The sequence below is a fragment of the Podarcis raffonei genome, chromosome 4 (genome assembly GCF_027172205.1).
Source record: "Podarcis raffonei isolate rPodRaf1 chromosome 4, rPodRaf1.pri, whole genome shotgun sequence".
NCBI lineage: Eukaryota > Metazoa > Chordata > Lepidosauria > Squamata > Lacertidae > Podarcis > Podarcis raffonei.
Window position 1 is genome coordinate 3,641,137 of NC_070605.1, and position 17,379 is coordinate 3,658,515.

Consider the following 17,379-nt stretch of genomic DNA (forward strand, 5'->3'; position numbering starts at 1 on the left):
CGAACCAATAAGAGGCGCCGATCGCCTTGACGGCACGCGTCAGCGTGCGTGCGTGCGACGGACGTGCGTGTGTGACGCACTTATTTCCCCCCTCAACTTCCCTCGGCGCTTCTCGACCTCTCGCGTGAGGCGACAGCAGCCAAGGTGGGTGTCTGTGGAGCTGACGCCGCGGCCTCCTCCGTTCGTGGCGTGTACGGCCCGAGGCGCCCACCCGAGCGAGCGGCGAGGCCCGAGCCGCCTTCCCGCGCTGAGGCTCCGGGGCGGAGGAGCGCGCGACCCGCCGTCGTCTACAGGCCCAGGCCAGGCTCGGGTGAAGCCCCGCCGGGGCCCCGGAGGATTCTGGGAAAGGGTGAGTGGCGCTCGGGAGGTGGGAGGGGCCGGGGCGAGCGGGGTCTTTGTGCAGCGCCGAGCGCACGAGAGTGACGTAGAAGATGCCCCTTCTGTGGTCCCGGGGCTTGTGGGTCGCTTGCAGGGATCCGCTAGTGTGTTATTATTGTTAGCATTGTATTTATATTCCGCCTTCTCCCTGTCGGGCTCAAGGAGTGGTTTACAGCTAGAACAGAAACAGTTAAAAAACGAGGGGAGAGGAAAAACCCCAATAATTGAAAAAGGATTCATCATCAATGTTAGTATGCCATATAGGAGAAGGAAAATTCTAATCCTAAAGCTCTGCTGCTTTATGGAATATCTTTGTAAGAAAAAGCTAAAGAGTCGATCCTACACAAATCCAGAATGCCGCCTTGTACAGCTCCTGCAGGCAGCTCCTGCAGGCAAGCTGGTGCCAGATACGTTGCTCTGCTTTCCTTTGTTGGGGGCCTTGTCTTCTGGGCAGTCCAGAACCTCCAGACACACTGCCCAGCCTTGCGCCCCAGGGAGGTCACGTTGGTGCTGCTAATGCAGTGGTTTATAGTAATAATAATAATAATAATGTTATTATTTATACCCCGCCCATCTGGCTGGGTTTCCCCAGCCACTCTGGGCGGCGTCCAGCCGAATATTAAAAACAATACAGCATCAGACATTAAAAACTTCCCTAAACAGGGCTGACTTCACCCCTGGAGGTGCACTGCATTATTTCTTGAGACTGACTGACGCCAGCAACAACAAACTGTAAAAATAAACAGATTGTCTCAGCACCACCCCTTTCCTTAAAAGCAGTCAGTTCCCTAGCACTTGTTGGCACAAGAAAGTTGTCACCTGCCAACAGAAGGACAACAAGGAGGAACCCATCTGGTTTCTCTAGGGAAGGGGTTTCAAAATCTGGGGACAGCCACTGAGAGCCTTCGGTGTGACATACAGTAGGTAAACACTGTAAAACAAGTCTGCTGGACTAGGCCAAAGGGGCCCGTCTAGTCCAACATCCTGTTATTGCAGTGGCCAAACACATGACCCAAAGGGAAAGAAGCCCACAAGCACAAGAGTGTTTCTCCTTGCTTCATTTCCCAGCAACTGGTATTCAGAAGCATTGCTGGTAACAGCATTATGTAACAATTATTGTCTCCAACATTAGAGGCAGAGCTTAGCATCATGGTTAGTAACCATTGGTTGCGTGACATCTTCCATGAACTTGGCTAATCCTCTTTTAAAACCATCCAAGTTGGTGGCTGTGGGAGCAAGTGTCATAGCTTAACTATGCAGTGTATGAGGAAGCATGGGTGTAAACTTTGGGATGAGTGAGTACAGTGTCTCTGTGTGTTTATATTGGTGGTTTCTGCCTATTTGGGGCGGGCCTATCATTCAGTAGCAGAGGGTCCCAGGTTTATTTTCCAGAGTCTCTGATTAGTAGGCTCTTTAGGTAGCTGAGCTGGGAAATCCTAGGAGGTTTTAAAGAACTGCTACCAGCCAGAAAACAACAACTGCTGGGATAATGTGCAAGTGAGAGTGGAGGATGGCACTTAAGCATATGAATGGGAACCCCAAAGCAGGACCTGAGTTCATATCTGTGTCATGGCAGTGCTCCATCTCCGCTCTCAGAAGCAGTTATTGGCAATCCCTACTGTTGCTCTCCGGTTCTTCTTTGGAGTTCCCATTTGGCCAGTAGACTAGGTGGGCCTTTGCCCTGTTCCACGAGGGCAAGAACTATCCTTTTCTTATTTTCTTCTTGCATTGGAAACAAGGTTCTGCCATGTGTGTAGCTATTTGAAGTATAAAAAGATAAGCACCAGGATTAGTTAGAGAACTGTTAAGAGGCAATTGGGGAACCGTACAATAGCGTTTTTACCCCAAAGGAAAGTCATTTTTAAGTTAAATTATTTAATGGCCCTACAATGTTATTGGTGGATGAAAAAGTTGATAATCATAAGTGTTTGTCATGCTGCCTTGAATGTTTCGCCTGAGTGTTTTCATAAATTAAACACCATCTTGGATACACATGCATATTTTTAAATGGCAACTATTGTTGCATATCTTTGCATTTTATTGAATCGGTGAAACTTTTTAAATGGAAACATTGGTAGCAGAGCTAAAATTCACACAGCTATTTTTAGACCCTGAAGCTCAGGTTCGAATCCCCACTCAGAGTTGTTGCAAGGCAAACATGATGTGGAAGAGAAATGCACACTGCCCTTAGCTGCTTTTTGGAAAGGTGGGATAGAACCAAATTAAAAAATATGTGCCTACTTCAGTGCATAATATATTGCTTTGATAAGTTTATGAATTTGGAAGTATACAGAACAGCAGTGACAAAGTTGTCCAGTGTTAGGATATTGTAAGCTGTTGAAATATATGGTACTGGAGTAATATTTTTGTCTTTGCCAGTTGGGCAGCTAGAAAATAAATGAAAGCTGAAAATAAAAACTATCATTTTGTTAATACTGTACATCAAGCAGGAGGGATAGGGCTCTATGAAAGTAACAGTGGGCTTGCTATGCAGAAAAATCATTTGGATTAGATCAGGCATAGGCAAACTCCGGCCCTCCAGATGTTTGGGACTACAATTCCCATCATCCCTAGCTAATAGGACCAGTGGTCAGGGATGATGGGAATTGTAGTCTCAAGCATCTGGAGGGCTGGAGTCTGCCTATGCCTGGATTAGACTGAAGGCACATATTTAAGACAGTAAGTCTAACAATTTGTACGTGAGTGATGGTACTATGGGGTGGTTGCACATTTAGATGGAGGTTACTTTAGATGGTTTAAAGATCACACAGCCACAGGCTAGCTTCTAGTGGTGCATATCAGTAGCTTTGGGAAGGACTGACAAGGAGGTTGTAATGAGTGCAAGTGCTAATGCTAAGTTCTTTGAAACCACCAGGATAACATTCAGCTGTGTAGTTTAAATCCTTTCTGTGTGACCATCTCAGCCCAGGGCCACAACTGGAGAATGCAAAGAAATGATGCTGTTATGTGAATAAACTGTTTTGGCTTTAGAGAAACTTTCAGTGACATACAGGCAGTGGTTTGAGTTTTTAAAAACTTTCATTTTTTGTGGGCAGTATCCGTATGCTCTACCTGTTAAGAAACCTTAGACGCAATGGTAGCCATCAGTGTTAGAAACAGAGATATGAAAGCTTGGAGCTAAAGCTAGGCACCTTAAACCTAGGTTATGGGTGCAGCAACGGAATGTCTAGGCGCACTTTTTTATAGCAAGAATACAAAGCTGAAAATGAATGAACTGCAGCTAAAATATTATGTTCATTTTTCACATGGTCTAGTCCTTCCCCTGCCCACCCCCCTAATATTCTTAAGAGGGTCTCTTCTCCAGCATTCAGAGAGTAGCTGGAAGTCGGGAGGCAGAAAAAGGTCCTCCTTTCCTTCCACTCTGCAGTTTTTCTCTGAAATCTTAGGTGCAGTACTGTGCCCAGAGCTCAGAAACTGCTTGTGCTAATGAAATTCCCTGTTGCAAAACGTGCCTAGAACAATGGGAGTTTTGAACACTGGTAGCCATGCCTACCCAAGTTAAAAACTGGTGACTTTTAGCTGAGCTTTGCTTGCAGTGATGTTTCAGGGAGCCATGTTTGTCTGCTTTGGCAAAACCCCTTGTCCAAAGCATTTGGAGGTATGATTTTATTTAATTTATTTATTTATTTATTCAGTTTGTATACCTCCCTTCTTCATAGATCTCAGGGCGGTTCACAACATAAAAATATAAGATAAAAGCAGAAAATACATAATAAACACAAGAACAAAACAAACCAGTAACCCTTCCACAACTCCAACACTCATGTTAAACTCAAGCTCTTAGTTTTGTTTTCGTTTTTAATCAAGTACTAACTTGGGTCTGTCTTCATCATAGGGTAATGGGAATCCTGAGCGAATGAACATTGTCCACGTGAAGTAGCCTGGAATAAGATAAAGGTGAGAATTTGAATAAGTAGTGGAATGATTGGGATATGCTTAGGACTTCACACAAGATGTAAAAATGAAAATGTTCAGCCGCTTCTTTATTTTAGAATATTTTTAGGCTAGCTTTCTATTAGAGGAAAAATATAGCCAACAAATATAGTTAAATAAAACGTGGAGAATCTCTGCTAATTGCTCCTGGAATCTAAAGTGCCCACAGCAGATGATCTGGGCAGAACACATAGAGACTTCCCGGAAGTTAATGTTCCACAACTGAACAGCTACAGAAAAGACCTTATTCCTAATGGATGTTAGCTCCCTAAAGCATGCTAGGAAGATAATGGAGATCTATTTTTCTATAGGCAGTGGACTTTTGTTTGTTGGTGTAGAAATGTTTGTGTAGAAATGCTTGGTGAGATGAGAGCCATACATGCAGACCTGATGTCTCAGGTAGTACAGCCAGACATGAATTTCATCACTTCAGTAAAGTCAGTGCCTCTGGATGGGATACACCTTTGCAGGAGATCCTGGAGGTGGCCTTTGCTACCATGTCCTTATTAAGAGCTTTCCGGGAGCATCAGGCTGGCCAAAGCAGGATAGAAATTTTCATGTTGAAAATGGCAATGTGCAGTAATTAATGGTAATGAGATGGATAGCCATATATTCCCCCCCACCCCATTTTTAATATCTGTATTTATCTGGCATTTCTCAATAAGGCCAAACGTTGATTTCACCTAAGTTTTTATTTTTATTTTCTTCATTTAGGTCTTGAGAACCTGAAACAACTTCAAAATGTTTAACAAATCATTTGGAACGCCTTTCGGAGGCAATACAGGCGGTTTTGGGACGACTTCAACTTTTGGGCAGAGTAAGTGACGTGGGCGATAGTGGTGGTGAAGCCTATGAATAGGGCCACAGGGTGCTGCCATGTTACCAGATCAGTCTATTTGCCCATCCTGGCACAGGTATTGCACGTTACCTGCTCTGTGATCTCATTTAACTGGACGCGGCCGGAATAGACTTCAGACCACCTGGATGCAAAGCATTTCGTTCACTTCTAAGCTGGTGAGGGAGCCTGTTCAGCCGTTGTTGAACTCCCATCAGTCCCAGCCAGAATGAGCAATAGATGACCAGAGATTTGTAGAATATTGTAGAGTTGGAAGGCACCCCGAGGTCATCTAGTCAAACCCCCTGCAATGCAGGAATTGCAGCTCAAGAGAGATGGCCATCCAGCCCCCACTTAAAAACATCTAAGGAAGGAAAGTCCACCACCTTCCAGGGGAAGACCGTTTCAGTGTTGAAAAGTGTTCCCGATGGGAGTTGTTGTACAGTGGTGCCCCGCAAGACGAATGCCTCGCAAGACGGAAAACCCGCTAGACGAAAGGGTTTTCCGTTTTGGAGGTGCTGCGCAAAACAAATTTCCTATGGGCTTGCTTCGCAAGACGAAAATGTCTTGCGAGTTCCTGCGGGGTTTTTTCCTCCCCCCCCCTTTTTCCCAAGCCGCTAAGCCGCTTATCAGCTGATCCGCTAAGCCGCTAATAGCGCTAAGCCGCTAATGGGCTTGCTTCACAAGACGAAAAAACCGCAAGACGAAGAGACTCGCGGAACGGATTCTTTTCGTCTTGTGAGGCACCACTGTATAGCAACATCAGGAGGGCCACAGGGTAGCCACCCCTGTCCTAGGCTGCCAGTTTGGGTTTTTAATGTTTTCATTAAGAGGCTAATTCAGCTTTAAGTGTAACCTCCTTTGACGTTGGCTTGAAAAGCCAATATTTTGCCTATCAGATATTTGGCTGAGTTGCCACATGCTCTCTTACAGAAGACTCTTGCATTCCTAATAGAGATGGCTTACAGAACCATGTTCCATTCAGAAAGTGCTAGGCTTGTATTTGAAATCACTTCTTGTAGGCCAACTGCAGCTGTACAACCAGCTCATTGCTATGTGGTTTCAGCCCCTTCTGTACTCAGACCATATATAGTCTCATCTCCCAACTCTACCCGCTTTGCAGATGCTGGCTTTGGCACTACAAGTGGAGGAGCTTTTGGGACATCTGCTTTTGGAACAAATAATAATGCAGGAGGACTGTTCGGGACTGCGCAGACCAAGCCAGGTACAGGTATTACCACTGCTTCTTATTCCTTAACTTGAACCCCTTCACTGTTTGCCTCTTTACTTTGCTCAGTTTAAGCTGCTGGCTGTTAGGTAACAGCTTCTTAGGGCCCAAGAACACGTAGGAGCAATTCTATCTTACTCTTCTGACAAATGATGCCTCTCAAAGTAGCTTGCATCAATAAAAAGAGAGACAGAGACTGTCATCAAGTTTACAAATTTGAAAAAGACTAATGAAGGGGGAAACAGAGGGAAAAGACAGAGGAAGGATATTGTTCTGGCCTCGAGGAACTAAGCATTTATATCCAGTTTGGGCTAGAATGAGCCTCCCTTGGTGAGATTCTTGCTTGGAAGATAATTGGTGACCTTTGTTTCTGAGTAGGTGGTGGGCCAGAGCACCCCTTTCTCCTTGTTTTTGCAGTCCCAGGGCAAGTGGCAACTGGAGCAGGGGGGACAGCAAAATCCCTGAAGCTGCTTCGCCTCCTCTGACTGATAGATGGGGCCAGATTAGTCACACCCTTCCTATGATCCTCTTCCCCTATCAGTCTGCCCATTAAAAAAATCTGCTGAAGTTCTTGGCCAGTTTCCTCCTTTATCAGAGGGACAAAGAACAACAAAGAAGGAATCATTTTAAGTGCTAGTACTTCGTTTGTGGAGTGCCCTCACTGAAGGGGGCCACCTGGCACCTATGGTCCAGTTTTTTGTTAACAAACAAACAAAATCTGTTTACCTAGGCACTTTATCTTCGTAATTTTATAAACTGGTTTTATTTGCTTTTTTTCTGTTGTGTTGAAATACACACATGGACCTTCATCCCATTAGGTTTTATGCGTATATCACCAGTCACACTGGCCGAAATGTATATAAAAAAGATTCGGAACTCTGTTGGAAATGTCTAGAAATTGAGGGTACATTTATTCACTTATAGTGGAAATGTAATCAGGCAAAGGAATTTGGGGAAATGGTGTACAACGAGCTAATTGGAAATGGGTTACCAAAAAAAAGCCCATAACTTTTTCTTATATATATGCAACAACAGCAGCAAAGATAGTATAGGTGAGAAACTGGAAACAAAGAGAAACCCCAGGGAAAGAAGAATGGCTAAATAAACTAATGGAATCTGCTGAGCTTGCAAGTATGACATCCAAGATAAGAAATGTAGATGATAAACAGATGAGGAGTGACTGGGAGCATCTATGGGAATATTTACAAAATTCGATCTTAAATACAAATTCCAGGTAGTGGATACCTTCTGACCAGCAGTTGATAATATAAAGGGTATGGGAAGGCTGAAAACAAGACGATGGTATTATTGTATATGCGGCTAATTAAGATGTACAAGAACTGTCATGGAATACTGGGTGGGAATTACGAAAGAATTGCGGTACAAGGACGTAAAGTGATACGATTGTATAACTGAAAACATGTATGCATATAATATATATATGTGTGTGTGTGTGTGTGGATTTGTGCGTATGTCTGTGTGGGTTTCATCATCAAATAATCCCACCCCTTCTTGTGTCTGTTTTGATGGGATATTTCTGGTTCCAGGAGGGTTGTTTGGTTCCAGCACCTTCAGCCAGCCAGCCACTTCTTCTACCAGCACTGGCTTCGGATTTGGAACATCGACTGGCACTTCCAGTGGGTTGTTTGGGACAGCAAGCACTGGCGGAGGCCTCTTTTCATCCCAGAACAATGCCTTTGCACAGAGTAAACCTGTGGGGTTTGGCAGTGAGTATAATCTATTGCTATTTCCAGACCATTTTGAAGAATTCTTTACGCAGCACAACCACGTGATTCTAAGTTCTTTAAATCACTTTGATTGCTGTATTTATAATTGTTGTAACCCTCAGAGACTGCCATAAGGAAGCCAAAACATTGCTTTAGTCCTTGTTGGGGTGGGTGCAGGGGCGTAGGAAGGGGGTCGGTGGGGGTGGACCGCCCCAGGTGCCCTCACTGAGGGGGGGGGTGACATTCAGCGCCCCGCCCACCCGCAACTCCCAAGCCTACCCCGAGACGTTGAGGTACGGGGGGAGCTTTGCCGGTGGCATTTTCCCCCTTCCCCCTTCGTTTTGACAGCTTGGGGGAGGCTTGGGAGTCGCCGGATGGGCAGCGCACTGAATGTCCACTGTATGCAGCTCGCTCCCTGCCCATGAGCGGCTTGCTCTGCCCCCCTCGGGAGCACGCCTGCCCTGGGCAGCATGGGTATTTGCTCTGCTGCTGGGTGGGTGGGGGGAGGTATTAGCAAAATGGATATACAGAAAAACTTGTATGGGGGAACATAATATTTATGCTCCTTTCTGCAAGATGCTCTTGTATTTCATATTAAATTGAACTGCCACAATGTCCAAGCTGTTTCCAGTCAGCTATTATTATTATTATTATTATTATTATTATTATTATTATTAATACCCCGCCCATCTGGCTGGGTTTCCCTAGCCACTCTGGGCGGCTTCCAACAAAATATTAAAATACAGTAATCAGTCAAACATTAAAAGCTCCCTTGCCTTAAACACTTGCCTTGCATAGGGTAAAAAGTAAGGCTATCGTTTGTTTTGGGCACTGTCTCCTCTCGTATTTGGGCATTGACTTGGCTTTTCCTTTTCTACAGACTTTGGGACAAGTACTAGCAGCGGGGGTTTATTTGGAACCACTAACACAACCGCCAATCCGTTTGGGGGGACGTCCGGTTCCCTCTTCGGATCAACCAGCTTTACCGTTCCAACTGGCACCACCATTAAATTCAATGTAAGTCCCAGTTGCTTCCTGTCTAAAATTAGTTCCATCCATTCCCTAGCTTTTTCCAGTATGATGCCAGATGTTTGTTTTGGACTGCAACTACTAGCACTCCAGACATTTTGCCCTGTTTGTCAGGGCTGATGGGAGTTGCAGTCCAGAAGAGGCTGCTTTCTGTTCACTATGCTTTGGACTCCCTATTCCAACGAAAGATGCATCTGGTGTATTTATTGTGTATTTTATTTATCTATATATTTGTAATAGTTTTAAACTGCTGAATATTACAAAATAACATTTGCAATAGCTGCCAGTGGGAACCGTGGCGGCAAAGCCCTCTGGTTTGGAGAGCAGTAGCCAAATGACCAGAGTTGAATATCAACCCTGTAAGGCAGTATGCTGCCACTACTCCTGTAAATCCATCAGCCTGAATCAAGATAATCCGAGAGCTTCCCAAATGCCACATGAGGTTTTGGGAACCAGATGCTGTCCCTGCAAGCTTCAAGCCCACTAAAGTTTATGCAGTAGCAGTTTGACCAAGAGACTAAGATAACTACATTCAGTACCAACAGGTCCCATCCAAAGAAACACACAAGTAGCAGGAAGAGTTTTTTAAAAAAGAAAATAGCAGCATAAATAATGAAGCTGTATCCCAGTGAGATTATAAGTAAAAGCAGTTGGGAATGGTAAGAGAAGACACCAAACGAACTAACTTGCTTTATAAACCAAATCAGCAAATTGACCTCCAGCAAGTAGCATACAGGTGTTGCCAGGTGTCAGGCAACATGGTGAGAACTAGCACAAAGTTTTACCCCAACTTTGCCTAGTAACCAGTGACTCTGAATAGCCAATGAGAAGACTCTACTGTGTTAAGAGCAGCCCATGTTCTCACAGGTGTGGCCAGTTTCTGATTAGCTAGGCCCACACTGACCTCCAGTAGCAACAGCACAGAAAGATATCACAGGTGCCGATACTTGTGATCCCCGCCTCCCAGCCTTGAAGGGAGAGAATACTCTCTCAAGAAGCCTCCTTTTCTGCTCAGAGGCCTGAGTTGGGAAACCATTTTCTAGCAGCAAAGAAAAAACCTCAGGAAATAAAAACTGATAAAACAGTTCTCCAAAGAGAAATTCAATTACTGCCCATGGGCCAGCTCATCTTCTGGAGAAGCCTCGCCTGGCAAATGAATCACAGAATAAGAGCTCAGGTACTCTTGTCTTTTGCTGTTTCAGTTTTGGTCCTTTATCTCTTTATTTGGATCACATTTAAATAACACGGCTTTAACCAGCCTGTGGTGGTTCAGCTTCTGTGTGATCACTTGTGGAAAGGCCATGGCTCAGTGGCCAGAGCACATGCCGTACCTGCAGAAGGTCACCGCTTCCAGTCTCCGGCATTTCCAGCCAGGTGTTCCAAGTGCGGAACAGAAGTGCGAGGCATTGCGTTGAGCTGGAAAACTTGTGTGCAGAGGCTCCTTTAAGCAGAAGGTGGAATAGTTGATCATGAGGGTTCTGTAGCAGTTGTTGGAGCAGAAGATGCCAGGATTTTGTAGCAGGGAGCGCTCTCTTGAGCCCTTCTTCAGCCACATGCACCAGTGGCGATGGGGCTCTCTCCTGCTCGTGCTACAGCAGAAAGAGTAGCAGCAGCAGCAGGCACAGCCCAGGACAATGAGGGCTGCCTTCCAGGTAGTGAAGGGCCCTGACAGCCAGGTCAGCCTAGAGCAGGAGCAGAGGCAGACCATAGGCCAGGGCAGTGTGTGGCTTTGTACCAGGATGGCAGGAAAGCGTGGACATCCCTTGCATACCAAGGCAAGCAAAGCCCCTTCTGTTTATCATCTTCTACGTCTTATCCTCCTCCCTAGAAGCCTGAGTCCCGTTCTGACCTGGTGAGAAACCCAGGGTGCCTCACAGCTGACCGAGAATTTGAACTGCTGTATTAATATTAATATTTATATATTGCCTTTTATAATTTATATATACAATTTATGTATATCAAAGGATCCCAGGGTGATGTACAACATTAAAAGCACGTTGCAGAACATCAGTGATGAAAACATAATAATAAAAGCATACTGACAAACAGCCTAATAATAAAATAGTCATCATAATAACAGTCCTCTTCCCCACACTTTTACAGGACAGAGATTATTTAATAGCCATAGACCTGAGTAAAGAGGAATGTTTTTACCTGGGGCCTTAAGACATGTCCTGATGGCACCAAATGAGGCTCTCTGGGGAGAGCATTCCACAGTTAGAGCCACCAAAGAAAAGGCCTGTTGTTGTCACCCTCCAAACCTCTCTGGGAGGGGGAACATAGAGAAGGGCCTCAGAAGACAAGGGCTGGGTCTGGGTTGGTTTATGTGGGGAGAGGCAGTCCATAAGGTATTGAGGTCCTGAGCCATGTGAGGCTTTATAGGTCAACCCCCGCACTTTGAATTGGGCTCAGAAACTAATCGGCAGCCAGTTCAGTTGTGCCAGGATGGGTGTTACATGCTGTAGCATGCTGGGTTGTCTCAGTGTTCTTGTTAGCTCACATGAGTGGCTGCTTGGAGGCTCACAGGAATCCTACTGCTCCCTCTGTGCCTTACAGGACTTCCAGGGGAATTAAATCTAAAGTAACCTTGATGAGTGCTCACATTTCTCTTACAGCCCCCTACGGGTACTGACACTATGGTTAAGTCCGGAGTCAGCACAAACATCAGCACCAAGCACCAGTGCATTACTGCTATGAAAGAATATGAAAGCAAATCGCTAGAGGTCAGTCCGTCGTATATCTGTATCTCTGCATGCTGTCCCTGTTTGTTTACATCCCGTCTTGTGGCTCAGACATTGGAGTGCTGCTCTCCTCCCTCTATAGCAGTGGATGGGGGTGATCTCTTTGCATTTCGAATAGAAAGAATGGAGGCAAGGCATTTATGCACATGGTGGACCACATTCTGAACTGCCACATCACAGTTGTCAGGAGAAACCTGTCAGGCAGGTGTTTCTGGTGCCTGATGCCTGCTTTGGCAAAGTTGCATTTTGTCCTCTTTGAGAACGCTGCCCTGTGCCCAGGGACTGTCGACTCCAATGTTTTACTGCATCGCTTTTGCCTGAGAAGGTGTGGTGGTAGCAGGTGTGGGGAACAGGTGGTGTCCCATGTGAGACGTTTATACTCAAGAAATATTCCTTGTTTAGGAGCTCCGTTTGGAAGACTATCAAGCGAACAGGAAAGGTCCCACCAATCCTGTAGGAGCTGGAGCCACGCCAGGTTTGTTTGGCTCATCCACTGCTACCTCCAGCGCAGCCACAGGACTCTTTGGCTCCACCACCACTAACACAGGCTTTTCCTATGGACAGAATAAAACAGGGTTTGGAACCAGTAAGTACTGCTGCTTTGACCTGCGCAGGATGACTCTTTGAGTAGTAGCCTTTCAGGGTACTTGTGTGTTTTTTTAATACTGTTTTAAGTTGCCTTGAGACTCTGTCATGTTAGGTGTCCAATATTTTTTGACACATGCAAATAATAACATCCACAGCTTGAAATGCTGGCTGCTGATTTATAAGATGCTGTCAAAACTCCACGTGTTCTCTTTATGCTTGGGTGAAAACATGCAAACAGAGCAATCTCCTTGATGGAGCAGATTCTGCCTTGAGCTCCTTGGGACAAGTAAGGAAGAAGTGCAAATAAGAGAAGTTCTCAGAAAAAGGGGGAAAGTGCCCAAGGGAGTTGCTCTGCATGTGATGCAAGTCCCAGAAAGTAGAATGCCACACTTAATTAATAGCGCACAAGAAGTGAACTATTTAGTTCTTGATTCTGATTTAAGGCAGTATCTTGCCTGATATCATATGTGGTTAGCTGGCATCATTGACTGGACAGGCACCTTGATCAGTCACAGCTGTTTTCTTGCTCTAAAATGGCTCTGCTCAAGTCATCTTTTATTTCTTGGAAGCACCTCCCAGCAACACCAATGTTGTTGTTGTTTGTTAAGGCAGCCCTGTTTAGGCAAGCTTTTAATGTTTGATGCATTACTGTATTTTAATATTTTGTTGGAAGCCGCCCAGAGTGGCTGGGGAAGCCCAGCCAGATGGGCAGGCCATAAATAATAAATTATTATTATTATTATTATTATTATTATTATTATTATTATTATTGGTGTTAGTTGCTTCATCTTGTCCAAGACGATCCAAAGCAACTTAGAACCAAACACCTCTGTGCTGCTTCTACTGATGCTTCCTCATTTTGATTGGGAGTTCAAAGTGGTGTATGGTTTTGTAAGTTGAAAATTAAAATGACAGGAATTTTAAAAAAGAAAAACACAAAACTCTGAAGCCATAGTCGAATTCCTCCGTCCTTGTTTCTGCTCAAAACAATGCCTAAGTGCATATGAGGAGCTTTGCCATCGGTGTGGTAGCTCCAGATCTATGGAATGCCTTCCTGCTAGAAACCAGGTGCCATCTCTGCTGAGTTTCAGACACCAAGTTAAAACAGTTTTATTCTCTGATGTTTTAATTCATGTTTTAAATTTTGTGTGTTGTACGTTTTAAATTTTTTTAAGTTGCTTTGAGAGCCAGATGTGAAAAGCAGGTTATAATTTTTTAATAAAATAAAATGTAGCTGCATCTACTCACCATCATCCTTTGGAACCTATCCTGCCTCTCTCTCTGTTGAAATTTGGATTGCAAGCTCCTTGAGGGGTATACTCTGTGATGTCCCAGGGACATGGATGCCTCAAGGTATATATAATTTGCTTTGGCACCTTGTTTCAGGTACGACGGGTTTTGGAACAGGAACAGGAGGCCTCTTTGGTCCGACTCAACAAACCACCAGCCTCTTCAACAAGCCTTTTGGCCAGGCCACGACTGCACCAAACGCAGGCTTTTCCTTTGGGAACACCAGCACCCTTGGACAACCCAACACAAACACAATGGTAAGGTAGCAAGGACTGTTGTAACAACCTTGGAGTCTTTACTTTCTGCCTAACTCCTGCTTACCTGGTTGCCTTTGATTTCTGCAGCCTTTTACTAAGACCTTTCCAAGGAAATTCTCTTTGCTCGGCCTGTTACTTTTTCTTGTACAGTGCTATTTTATTCTCCAGCTTGCTCCTTAGCACAGCAGGTTGCCTTATTTTGCCATTTTTGTATCTGTTGAATATTTCGCCAGCATGCTTTATATTGAGGGTTAAGAGATAAAGGCCTGCTTTGTCACTAGTCAGAGCCATGGTCCATCTGACAGCTGGCTCCAGAGTCTCCAAGCAGAAGTTCTCTCCAACACAAGATCCTTTAGTTGGACATTTCAACACTTCATATGCAAAGCACATACTTTTTCACTATGAAATGGAGCCATAGCAGGCCTCCCAAGTTATGAAATAGTTTGTTTTCAACAATATACCAGTTGCTTGGTAGGCGCGCAAGCAAGCAAGCCACACTCAAATTATCTTACCTCTCCCAGGAAGAGGAAAGCCTGGCAGTCATTTTGGCTTTTCACTGACTTGAATGTCTCTAGGGCAAGCTGCTTTATCAAGTGGTCCACTATATTCCTTCGCTGCTTTCTCTGTTGGGTACAAGCAGAAATGCATAAGCGAGAGAGGGGCCCTCTTGTTACAGATGAAATGGAATTAGACGGTCAACTAATTCAAGTGGCCTTTTCTTTGAAGGTCTCAAACCTTTAATAGATGCATCCAGACACAACGGAAACCCTGTACTGAAGGAGTTTCCCTCTTACGGGCGAAGGGTGCCAGGTGTTAGTGGCTTGGAAAGGGAAGTTGGCAAGCTGTGTGGGGAATGAGCTTCTGAGCGGAAGAGATAAGCAATCTCCATAGGCTTTGGGAAATTCCTTTTTCTACCAAAGACAACTCGTGGGTGGGTGGGTGTTCAGTTTGTTCAGTTTTTTTAATCCTCCTGTGAGGGGCACACTGCTTCTTTCCATATGCATGATGGCAACCTTCAGGTGCCTTTCTGCCCAGATCTGAACCTCCATTCAGAAACCATCTGCCATGCACAAATTCAGGCCTCTGTATTTTCCACGACACAGTGGCTAAAATGAAGGTAGGTTTTCCTGCATGCTTTAATGCTACACTTAGCTGAACCAAATGCAAGCACCTCTCTTCAGTAGCCACAAGCAGAGCCCATATTCCCTTGCGTAAAAATCACTGTGGTGCAAAAACAGTAGTCCCACATTTCCAGAACTACTGCTTAGTTTTTTTTGTTTTGTTTTTTTAAGGATGAGTTGTAGCGTATCTTTCTCAAACATCCCCTAATGTTTGCAGGGTTTATTTGGAGCAACACAGCCCTCACAAACGGGAAGCCTTTTTGGAACAGCTACCAATACGAACACTGCTACTGCATTTGGAACTGGGACAGGTCTCTTTGGACAACCCAATACAGGATTTGGTGTTGGTGGCTCGGTATGTCAGCTGGGAGTAATGAGGTCCTCAGGGGTGTGGAAGTGGCTTGTTTCTTTTCACTCGTGACACACTTGTGCTCATTGGTGTTCTCCTGGGCAGAAGCGAAGTGCTTTTGCAGGTGGTTTTCCAGTGGTGGTAATTGCAATGTTGGTCAATGGTTAGAAAGGTCCAATAATTTTGGCTTTGAACAAGTCTTGGAAGGTTTTGCAAGAAGCCTAACAATCCTGTAAACTGAGAGTGACTGCCCAGTCTAGGCACTCTGGACCATAATTTAGCAGATATGACCTGAGTTTCTCAATTGTGTGCATCCGGCTCCTGTGACACACTTTTCCGGGTCAACTCAAACTACACTTCTCCCTTGCATCCCCAGTGGGGAACTGCGGTTTAATACCTGTTTCCTAACTAGGGTTTTAAATCTCTGCAGATCTTGATCTTAAACCACAGTTTGGACCTGTGTAGTAAACTGATGTTAAACCACAACTACTCATTTTTTGATATAACAGGGTTCTGTAGTTCAAGCAACAATGTGAGGGGTGGGGACGTGCCACTCTGGCGCTCACTCACTGCTTGCCAAATTGTCACTCTGAATATCAGCTCTTGTGGGTGTCAACTGTAAAACCTCAGCTTTTGCCATTTGGCTGCTCTCCATCAGAGCAATTCTAGCAGAGACCATGCACATTCCCATGCTTGGACTATGAAGTTTCCACATGTTGGGTATTTCCTCCTGATTGACCAGGCAGAGAACATGTGATTCTTAGACCGAATATACCATGCTGTCTCCGGCTTTCTCTCATTTATTTTTGCCCTGCCTCTGTCCACACAGTCAAATCTACTCTCTCTCTCTCTGCTTTAATTCTACTGCCTTGTGCTCTGTTCCGTCTTCCCTCCTTCAGCCTGGTTCTTTACTACGCCTTGTAGGCACCTGGTGGGACGGAGAGAACCAGTGGGGACACCATTGTATCAGACTCTAGGGAGCACTGGGAAGGGAGTTCTAGAGGTGGCGCTGCTCTGTACATCAACGAGGGATTCATCGCCAAGTAGTTTCCCTCCCTCCTCCTACCTTAAGTGCTGGACGGAGGCAGTGCTGGGGGATGAGAGGGAAGAGGGGACTCTTGTATGCTCTTCCCCACCTGCAGCCCTCTTGACTCCCCCTCTTGCCCAGCACTGTGCACTATGCAGCTGTCCTGCGCTGACACCAAACTGCTGCTGTGGACCAGCACAGATGTAGTTCACTAGGGAGAGATATCTGATAATGTGCATTCTGTGGATGGCCGCACATCCTTTCCAAACATTTAAAACACCCTATGATTCTATGTTAACTTTTCTACGATTGGCTGCTAACTGAGAAAAAGCTAATATCTCTTTGTGACCAGGGCGGGGGCTGTGGACAGGGAAAAGAGAAAGAGACCCTGTGACATTTAGAATGCATATTTCTCCTTCAGTCCCTCTTCAGCAACAAGCCTGCTGGATTTGGAACCACGACAACCAGCGCGCCCTCGTTTGGAACAACTACGACTGGGATGTTTGGTAACGGATTAAACAATTGCTTTCCCTTTGGCATAGTCACGTAAAGAGCCTTAAATCTATTGTTGTTGCATTGAGTATAGCACACGGTATGTGGCAGACTAATTTATGTGAGATGTGGGTCTTAAATTCTGTGTCAGTAAGCCGTCCTACATGGCAGGCAGCTGCGAGAGCCCAGGTGCTTCTGGCCTTGCTTTTGGCAAGAGTTTCATTTTGAGGGTCTCTGTCTCTTATACAAGCTTGGAGGCCTTCCTCAGATCCATGGAAAACAAATTCAAAGGCTTTTTTCCAAGTCAAACAGCAGTACATTTTCCCTGCCTCTCTGCTGGTGATTGAAGAGGTGTGGGGAGAC

General features: G+C 45.1%; 1 protein-coding gene across 7 annotated transcripts in view; it reads left to right on the forward strand.

Annotated features, from left to right (window-relative positions):
* Positions 1–54: 54 nt before the first annotated feature.
* Positions 55–17,379, forward strand: part of NUP98 (nucleoporin 98 and 96 precursor) — a 45,003-nt gene continuing 27,678 nt past the window's right edge. For 2 of the 7 annotated variants that reach the window (XM_053384729.1, XM_053384731.1), the window contains exons 1-11: positions 56–349; positions 4,235–4,296; positions 5,047–5,149; positions 6,291–6,398; positions 7,943–8,122; positions 9,003–9,139; positions 11,767–11,874; positions 12,295–12,478; positions 13,867–14,027; positions 15,366–15,503; positions 16,946–17,030. In XM_053384729.1, the coding sequence (XP_053240704.1) occupies positions 5,074–5,149; positions 6,291–6,398; positions 7,943–8,122; positions 9,003–9,139; positions 11,767–11,874; positions 12,295–12,478; positions 13,867–14,027; positions 15,366–15,503; positions 16,946–17,030 (1,177 nt within the window). In that variant the 5' untranslated portion in view covers positions 56–349; positions 4,235–4,296; positions 5,047–5,073. Of the gene's footprint in view, positions 350–4,234; positions 4,297–5,046; positions 5,150–6,290; positions 6,399–7,942; positions 8,123–9,002; positions 9,140–11,766; positions 11,875–12,294; positions 12,479–13,866; positions 14,028–15,365; positions 15,504–16,945; positions 17,031–17,379 lie in introns of all 7 variants that reach the window. The other 5 variants (XM_053384735.1, XM_053384730.1, XM_053384728.1 and 2 more) reach the window with 5 other exon arrangements.